Genomic DNA, 9,685 nt, shown 5'->3' with positions numbered 1-9,685 from the left:
GAAACAAGTTCCTGAACCCCCACCGACAGTTGACCAGGATGGTTTGTAAATGGACTTACGAATCATAGGTCCCACCATCGATGGTGGATAGTGGTCGGCAGTTATTTATTAAGGGACTTTTGGGTCTTTTCCTAATTATTCTAACCAAATACTACATCATTTTACCCCAAAATCTAAACCCTATAAGTACCATTTACCCTTAGAAATTTCCCCCAATTTATTCATTCTCTCAAATTCCCAAAGTCTCTCCAAGATTCTTTCCAAAAAGCTTCTGTCTAGATCAAGGAAGTAGAATCAAGGGTTCTTCAAGTTCAAGACTCCTTTCTTCATCATTGCTTAGGTCTTCAATCAAGGTATGTTGGTAGTTCATCAATGGGTTAAATTCACCTATTGAGTGCCCAAGGTTTCTTCAATTCTCCAATTCAATTTTCCAAGATTTGATTAGATTTTCACTCAATTCCTCATGGGTTCTATTTGTTTGGATTCAATTATTTTATTATGATCTTATTTTGAAGATTTGGATTTAATTACATGCTTTTCAATCAATTCCATGTGAACCCATGCATTGATGTATGAATTTTGACTATGAACCCTAGTTTACATGAATTTATGAAGAAGCTTGAATCGATGATTAGGTTTTATGAAATTATGCATGTTTCATGAAATATTTTTTTATGACTCAAGTAAGCTTATAGATAAAGGTATATATATGTTCTATAAAGCTTGGCCACATGGCATGAATGAAATCTATATTTTCCCTTAATGCTTTTTGGGGTATTTTCCTAAATTACGTCTTGATTAGTATGGTAGCCGGATATGCTAATAATGATTATAGATCACGCTTTCATAACTATTTCCATTAGTAGTAGGGCATTTCTAGAATTAAGTGAATGGCAATGAGCCTTAAGAAGCTATTATGAAAAGATCATGGATTGTAAAAGGTTTTCTCACGCATGGTTTAAGGAGCTATCCTATGATAAGACAAGCGGTGAATACCCATGTCCAATAATAATAAGACAAGTTAAGATTAATGACTGTTACGTGGGATTTATACTTAGCACAGAGCGAACTAGGGGAGAATACCCATGTCCCATAATCTATATGCCACCATAAGATGATTTTCTTAGATAGACATTAGCTAGTGAATCTACATAAGCTAGATGTTCATGATCCTTACCTTGGAAAGTAGGACACTCCTTTTCGGTGTGGGGTAGACACTGAATTCCATGTTATAGCTCGCATGGTCTTTATGTCCGTTAATGGTAAAATTTCCACAAAATGAACTAAGCAAATTACTAATGTTTTATGAATATTCATAAATGATTTTACCATGTTTCAACTTTGGCACGCATTCCATGTTTTCAATTATTTCCCTTTATGATCATGTCTCATGTTTTATTGCATTCCCCTCATACTTAGTACATTTCATGTACTAATGCATACTTGTGCCTACATTGTTTCACTAATGTAGGGGTTGACGACTCTTCTACTTCTGTTCGTGGCTAGTTGATTGCATTAGAGATTTGAAGACTTGTTGAGTCCTTATATATAAAAGGACGATGTCACTTTTATAGCTTTATGTCATTTACGTTTGTATGTGATGTATGGGGTTATGTCCCAATCACTTTCCTTATGATACACTAGATGGCTTTGAGACTTATGTTAGACTTCCTATTTTGTCAAAATCTATGATCTAAAACTGTCTTCTGAATTTTTTTTAAAATTCTATTATCTTGTATGATGTATGCTAAGTGTCTTGTATAGGGTCGCTTGGGGTCCTATACGTTATGTTACAACTAGGGTGTACTTTGAGTCGTGACAATTGCAGAGGCTAACTTGAAACTATTGGTGAAGGCAACAAATGAAAAATCTCAGACACTATGGAGGTTCCTAGACCTCGTGGACAAGGTCAAGGAGATAATGGTGGAGATAAGGTTCTAGTAAAACAGTGTTATGGGGAAACTAATAAGGTGGCAGACAAATTAGCCTCTCTTAGCCAGATGCTTAAGCAAAATTTTATTTTCACAGTCAGGACTGCCATGGTCAGAAAGAGTCTGTTGCAAATAGATAGGTTGGAAATTGCGTCATTTAGGGTGCGACAACAGAAAGCAGTAGAGATTCAATTTGATCCATCTGAAGTTGCTTGAATATATTGTCTTATTAGCAGCTTGAATGTCTTTGTGAATGATACCGGGATTGGGTTGTCAAACTCTCATTAGTCAAAGTCAAAGGAAGGGTAAGGTTCCCATTCCCTCTCTTCCTTAAATGTATGTGTATTGTTGTTTCTTCGATGATATGAATGTTTAACCTAAAAAATTCGGTGTTTAAACACTTAACTTATAACAAATTTTTCTGCATAATTTAAAATTCTAAAATCTAAAATATGTTAGCAAATTAAAACAACCTAATAAAAATTTTAAAATTAAATTTATCCCGAAAGCTAAGCAACTATTATGCTAAATTCGATGTGGAAGCTATAAAGGTGGTATTGAATCAGATCTTTCTTTTTATTTTCATTTTAGTAAACCTATTGTTAGTTTATTTCAAACTTGAGATGTTTTATAATAAGACATAAGCATGTAGTTTATCTTCATTGCCCTCTTCTTCTTTAAAAAATAAAAATAAACCAGCTCCTTTCTTTCTTGTCTTCCATTCAAATTTACATGAAACAAAACATTTTACTAGCTAATAGGAAAAGGGCAGCATGAAACTGGTTGGTTTAACTAGAAAAGGAAAGACTACCTTTAACATTGTAATTACAACAAATATTAGCAAATGAAAGTGTATAATATCATTGCTTCACTTGAAACATTTTAAAGCTCTACCTTTTCATGTTCTAATTTCCAATTAGGCTTAGCATTTCCTGTAAAATGCCATCATATATACGCTTTTTGGGGCAAAAGAAAAGAAAAAAAAAACTAATATAAAATTAATTAATCTCGGATTATAGGTTGTGGTGTCCATTTAAGATGAAATGTTAATCTCCCCGACTTGGCACCATCCAAGGTAAAGGTATCTTTAAATTCTCCTTCTAGTATAACTCTTGTAAGGGTCATGATGCATCTACCAATTTTGTCCTGAAATTTGCAAGTTTTGAGAGAGATGCATCAACTTTATAAAGTTCATAAGTTGTGGAGCAATAGTTTAATACTCAAACAAATACAGATGATCTAAAAGAATTTACCTTCCCAAAGGTGTCATGGTCCCAAACTTCCAATATGAGCAAATCATGTAATCCATCTTCAACTACAAAGTCAAATGTTTGGTTCCACACTGGGTTAAGGGTGTTGTTTAGAACCTAAGATTAGCAAAGAACGATGAGTAGGACAAAAGTTGCTTAATTTAAAAAGATTGAAACAAAACACGTTAGGGGAAGATAATGTTTCATTCTCAGGGTATTCAAAAACTTACTCGGGTTTTATTTTTTTTTCCAGATTTTTTCATAATTAATACAACAAAAGGATCAGATTTCCCCATTAGATCTGTGACAGGTACGTCTTCTGCTGATATTATTGTCACGGAAAGAACTCCTCTAAAGAGGATGTCCCCTTTCTTCTCAGAGATTGCTTGTGAAAAATTGGCTGCCTCTGGTCTAAGGGCCTTCTCCAAGGTAGTTAGTGCATAGTCGGGTTTAAATCCCTTCATAAACACACTATCCATGCCAAAAGGACAAAATAGAAGCTCCAGGTGTACCTGTGTTAGGTGACAATAGAAGAGCTTTGGTTAAGACTCCAGTTTGCATTGATGACACAAACAAGAATTCTCTTGTGGAGAGACTACATAGCATAGACAGGCATCCTAAGTGCACAATTCATGACAAAACGAAAAATAATAAATAGAACAATAAAGAAGAGAAAACTTTTGTTTAATAGTACATACAAATTGACTCCAATAAAAACACACAAGTATTTATCTATTGGACTTTATTATATTTTATGGTTAATCAAATATCACAAACATATAACCCATTTTAATTGGAAATGTACACCTACTCTATTTTCTTCTGCTTTTTTTTATAACGTCAGTTTCTACCTCAACAAGAATCAATCTATTCAGGTGAGTGAGGTGACCTACTCTATATTCCTTGTGTCCAACAAGTGTTGCATCATACGTTGGTATCTAATGTAGGGATGACAACATTATAATATGAAAATGCAGAATAAGATAAGAATAACTAATTAAAACCATAAGTCATTTATGTCACATCACTACATCAAAAATGATCATTGTCGCTAAATATGTATTTTTAGCGGCAATTAGCACTCTTTGTATATGTCCCTAAATCCTTTAGTGACATTGGTTCTAATGGCACTTAACTAATGCCGGTAAAGACTTTAGCACTCTTTATTTATGTCAATATTTATTGATGCTAAAAGTTGTTTTTGTTGTAGTGCATGAAACATAAGTTCTCATTCTGGCTCTCCTTTTTATTTAAGGCTTGCACGGAATAATCAACATAACGATTATGAAAACCAATATTTTCTAGCTTCTTAAAAAATGTAAAAGCAATTGTTGTTTGTCATCAAGACTCACGAGAACCAAATCAAGAGAGGTTGTAGCATTAAGAAACATGATAACACAGAAAGGGAAAACTATTCCAATCTAAACCCATAAATGATCTCAAATTTCATTTATCTGGATCTTGTAAATTATCCAGCTACTTTACATTATACAAAAACATTCAAAAAATCAATGATTTCTGCTCATATTTTGATACTAGTGGTCCTTCAGAAGGGTGTGCTAGCTTCATTAATTTGTATCAAGACACAAAATATAGAAATAACAGCTGAAAAATTCAAATGCCTCTCAAGTCGTTACTGGTCACAAATTAAATTCACATGTTTTTTGTAACTATAGTATTGAAGACTATATCTACTGCAAAATTGATTTATTCATTTCCCTATAGATTAAAGATGATAGTACTAGATCATAGATCAGAGAGTATGTGGAAGTCTAAAATCATGATGGTAGAACACCATAGAGTAGAGAGTGTGGCAGGTCTAAAGGCTTTCAACCACTAAGAATTTTGGCTAGAAAGGTGAGCAAACTCTTCTTCTTTTAAGATAATGATATTCTATTTTAAGAAGTAAGAGCAAAAAAGTCAATTATAGATGATGCCATTCCTATGTACATTTTTCGTTGGAGACAATTAGTTCATCCTAATAATATTTGCATGGAGATCCTAGATAATTGATAAATAAAATGCAGTTGACATGATTGTTTCTCCACTATGAAGCTCGCAACTGGGAGCCAAGTGTCAGTTATAATTTGATGCATTCTAATGCCACTAGAAGACAAATATCAAGATATTCTTACATGTCCTCTATTTTTGGTGTCCCTTTGGATCTCCAAATCCTTCACCAGTTTCAACCACACATCTTTCACTTTACCAGGCTCAAGGAGTTTCAAATCTATTCTAGCACAACCAATGAATTCAGCATCTTGAATCCCTTCATCATCATACACTCTAATTGTTAAATGTTGAGTAGATATGTCTTCAACTATGAACTCAAAGTGCTCATTCCAAATCGGATTTAAGCAGTTATCCTTAATAGAGCAAACAAAATCTAGAGTTAACCATTCCTTGTTAGGAGAAAAATGAATTAAGAAGGACAACTAGTGATAGATGTTCTCTTACAATAACTTTGCTGGTTTTTGTCCTGTCACGTAGTGGACGTATAAATAGCTCAACAAAAGGATCAGACTTCCCAATGAGGTCCTTATTAGTCAACTCTTTGGCTTCGATGAGCTTGACTTGCAATACACCAACCGGCTTTAGCTCCAGATCACTACAAAGTACTTAGATTGAAAACAATGTCCTTCTTACTGTCCTTAGTACTTCAGGTAGAGAATATAGGATTTCATTACAAAATACTATTTGTATTATAATATAATTCGATATTCTACATGTCAATAAAAGACAATTTCATATGTAAAATAGGTTTTTAATAGTTTGTAACAGTAATAAAATTTTCCCCTACTTTATTTTGATTTTTTTTTCTTTTTGGACTTGATTCTTGATTTTTCTCTACTTAAAGAGAAGTTACCAATATAGACCAATAAAAATGATCAGAAGAAACAATTGGGCAGTAATTAAGCAAGAGGTCGCAAAAGTGATATCTATTTCAAAGGATGAGTACAACTTATATCATTTTGATTAGGATATACATTTTATAGGGATAAAAAGTTTAATTTATTGTTTAAAACTATTTCACTGTTCTTTCTTAATAGATAATCTAGAATATAGAATGTCTTTTTCTTAAGACTGTTATTCCAGAGTTAGAACTAATTCGCATGTTCAAACAAAAAAAATCTTTAGTTTTAAGTGGTAAAAAATGTCAAGTAATGAATATAATGTTTATTAGGAAATTAGAACACCTATAGTCTCCTGGTAATATGGGAACAATATTACAGACAGGCCAAGTGATAGAATCTTCAATTGCATCCCGTATTGTACCCTGTGCATGCAGATTGAATGCCATCAAAAGATCATTCAAGTAAGAGTTTGTTGTACCAATAAAATACATGTTTCTCAATTAGAATTCACAAATGTTAGCTGTAAATACTTATTGTGATAAATACTCATCGTGAATTAACTAACTAATTACAAAAATGTAAGAGAGTTAGACCAATGATCAAGAACAAGGGATGTCATCTATGTTTTCAACTCTTCTCAATTTATGAAAATCACATGACAACAAAGCTTTAAAATCTAAGTAGAATAAAAAAACACTTAAAATGTCACTTAACCAAAATTAACAGTCATGTGAAATGTCACTTGTATGTATAATGTGTGCTAACTTAAGAAAAATTATACTATGTGCTTACAAGGGAAAGAAATGAAAAATGAATATTCATATCGGCTATTTATATGTGGGAAATGTACATGAATGAGAAAGGGGTCTATTCATTCAATAACAAAAACATAAGACATTTCAAACCTCAATGGCATCTGATACTCCAGGAATAGCTGATATATCACCACCCACAACTTTGAGAGTGAAGTCCAAATTTTTCTACACGTAGAAATATGCAAGACAAATATAATATCAGAACCATGATTGTGAAACATTATTTTTTTCGTATAAACAAGAATGAAAATGGAACAAAATACAAAACTATATATGCATATCAAGTATTTAATCCATTTATCTATCATGTTTGTGATACATAAATAGTACATATAATAAAAGTTTGTGCTCGCCTTGTGACGCAAGGAGTAACAAACAGCTCCGAAACAAGGAAGCTCAGCAACCAATGGTTTGAATATCAAACGAAAAACACCAGTGAAGCCAATATTCTTGACCTGCATTCAAAATGAATTAGGAGAAGAGTGAAAAATATGTGAGATGATTCTTCATCAATTGTGATGTCTCCATGATTATTATACTGATCTTTAAAAAAAATTGGATTTTCTTACCTCTATTACTTTAAAAGGACATTTCGATGTAAATATAATTATGTTCAAGACTCAAGAGTCAACAAAGAAAGTAGTTCTTATGTCACTTGAGTTGATGATAACAAGATTGACCAAGGAAGTAAATGTTTGTTTCAGTTAAAAGACATATAAATAAAGATTGACTCTCACATTTATTGAGAATATGAATTATAGTGTCTTAAGGCATGCATAACTACTGCGTTATTTTGATATTTATTCCATTACCATGAGTGTTGATTTTCGGTGTTTAATGGAGGTATTTAAGAAGAAATAAAATTCTTAAAATATTTAATAGAAGGCATAGAAATTGATGTAAAGTAATTTTTCGAAAGTACCTGTATGGGTAGTCCTACACCAACTAAAGTCTTAATATCCAGAACAATATTGGGATTTCCATCCCACTGCATTTCCAACTCCATAATAATTTCTCCAGGATCACCATCAAGAAGGGAAACTCCTAAAAAGGTAAAAGGAGACGTTGGAGAAGTTAAATTATTCCAAGCAAATATAGAAAATGAGTTTTCCCTGGTTCATAATTGGAAGTGTAATGTCTAGCCAATGATATAAAAGGGCAAAATTTATAAAGCTAACTACGACTATAATTAGTTTTAAAATGTGGTCAACAAACCTGTGAATGATGGAGCCACAGTACCCAATGTGAGCTTTGAAAATTTCAGAGCAGCTAAGATAGATGGTCTATATTGCTCAAGAACTGGCTCCACTGAGGTTCTTATCAATTCTGATGCGGCCTAAGAAGAGAATATATAAAATGACACAAAATAGTAAAAACCAAAAGGTGTGCTAGAAGAGAGTAATTACCTCATCAACATAAGGCCAAATTTTTTCTAAGTGATGATTAAGCCAATTCAACTGTAATTTAACAAAAGCCATTATTAGAAAATTGATCTAGTAAAAAACAAAAGTATTAAGCAAACGTAACTCAACTTTTGCTTTTGTGAAAAGACTACCCAAGAAGGGTATGCTTCAGGGGGTAAAAGTTTTCTTGAATCTTGGACTGTCATCCTGGCAAATGCTGTTATGGATTTTGCCTATAAAAAAGAATATATTTATAAAAATAGAAAAATACGAAATTTCAATTGAAATATAATGAGAAAAGAAAAGAATTACCAAATCAATGCGAACTTTGGATCTGTTATTTTGAAAGCGAGCAAAACAAACAATGAGACCAACACCCAATGCCGCACCTAGGAAAAACCCCATGAAGAAACCCATGTTTATGTGAAAACAAATTTGATATATATATTTAGAACAAGTGTAGATTCTTTTTTGAAAGAAACAAGTTTTTTTTTTTTGTTCGAGAAAATGTTGGCAGTTATGAGAGGAAGGAAGGAAACCGCGGGACCAGGCGGAGAGAGGGAGGGAGAGTAACAAAATTTTGATTCGGAAGTTGAGGCGCTCTCTTAAAGCTCTTTATGCTACCACGTGTCACCTAATTTTATTGAAATGATTCAAGTTTTTAAGTATGTAATTTTTTCCCTCACTTCATGTTGTTTCTTCTTCTTCTTCAATACTACTACTTGATTCTTAATGTGATACAATTTTGTGTTTCTAGAATAATAGGGGAAAATGAAATGATAAGAAAGTAAAAAAACAAAATGAAAAATAAAAATTGATTCTTTATTTGCTCCTTTAGTTTTTCTGACTTTGATACTTTCTTCGTTGATTATAATTTTAAGTAAGAAATTATTACTATTTATTTACTTATTTTTCTTTGCTTTGGTGGGTGATTATTGTTGATTAGATAAATTCTCAAAGAATAGAATTGACATAACTACGTTTGATGGTGTTTCTTTTCATTACATAAATGATCATTAAAATTAATAATAAAGACTTGGATTTTCTAAACTAAAAAAAGTTGGGTAATAAAGGAATGTAGTTAAGAAATGACTTTTGCATTCCTCTAATATAACATAAATATGAGGGGAAATAAGAAAAATGTGAGAAAAAAAATGAATCTTTAGCTATAAAGAGATGTCATATCACTTTTCTTTTGTCTTGTTTTTATATTTAGATAGATTAGAGATTATTTTTTTCAAAAAGTATTAATATTTTTTCTCTTTATAGTAATTATTTTTCTAATAAAATTGTGTCAAGTGCGGATAATTTTACTAATTAATAATAGTAGTATCTCGTTATTATTTAATATAATATTCTTACATGTTACGGATAATCTCCCCACACAGAGCATATATATTTTTTATAAAAAAAATTAAAAATCATGTGTCT

General features: G+C 32.0%; 1 protein-coding gene across 1 annotated transcript; it reads right to left on the bottom strand.

Moving 5' to 3' along the window:
* Positions 1-2,634: 2,634 nt before the first annotated feature.
* LOC125841812 (synaptotagmin-5-like) lies at positions 2,635-8,691 on the bottom strand. Its single transcript, XM_049520984.1, has 13 exons — positions 8,567-8,691; positions 8,385-8,487; positions 8,258-8,310; positions 8,067-8,187; positions 7,774-7,895; positions 7,205-7,306; positions 6,942-7,016; positions 6,379-6,458; positions 5,639-5,789; positions 5,317-5,547; positions 3,412-3,693; positions 3,185-3,298; positions 2,635-3,077 (listed from the first exon to the last, which is right to left on the bottom strand). Exons 1-13 carry the CDS (start codon positions 8,669-8,671, stop codon positions 2,934-2,936), a joined length of 1,683 nt encoding a protein of 560 aa, XP_049376941.1. The 5' UTR covers positions 8,672-8,691; the 3' UTR covers positions 2,635-2,933.
* Between the last annotated feature and the right edge of the window lie 994 nt (positions 8,692-9,685).

Source organism: Solanum stenotomum, chromosome 10 (genome assembly GCF_019186545.1).
Source record: "Solanum stenotomum isolate F172 chromosome 10, ASM1918654v1, whole genome shotgun sequence".
NCBI classification, from domain to species: domain Eukaryota; kingdom Viridiplantae; phylum Streptophyta; class Magnoliopsida; order Solanales; family Solanaceae; genus Solanum; species Solanum stenotomum.
Note: the sequence above shows the minus strand (reverse complement) of the source record. Positions and strands in the feature narration are given on the sequence as shown.

What these genes read in the sequence shown, in the direction of transcription:
- LOC125841812 (XM_049520984.1), bottom strand. Translation starts at nt 8,671, where the DNA reads ATGGGTTTCTTCATGGGGTTTTTCCTAGGTGCGGCATTGGGTGTTGGT. An exon ending in GAGTATCAGATGCCATTGAG is followed by an intron (nt 6,459 to 6,941) that starts GTTTGAAATGTC and finishes CTGCATGCACAG; the next exon opens with GGTACAATACGGGATGCAAT. An exon ending in ATATTACCAGGAGACTATAG is followed by an intron (nt 5,790 to 6,378) that starts GTGTTCTAATTT and finishes AGTACTTTGTAG; the next exon opens with TGATCTGGAGCTAAAGCCGG.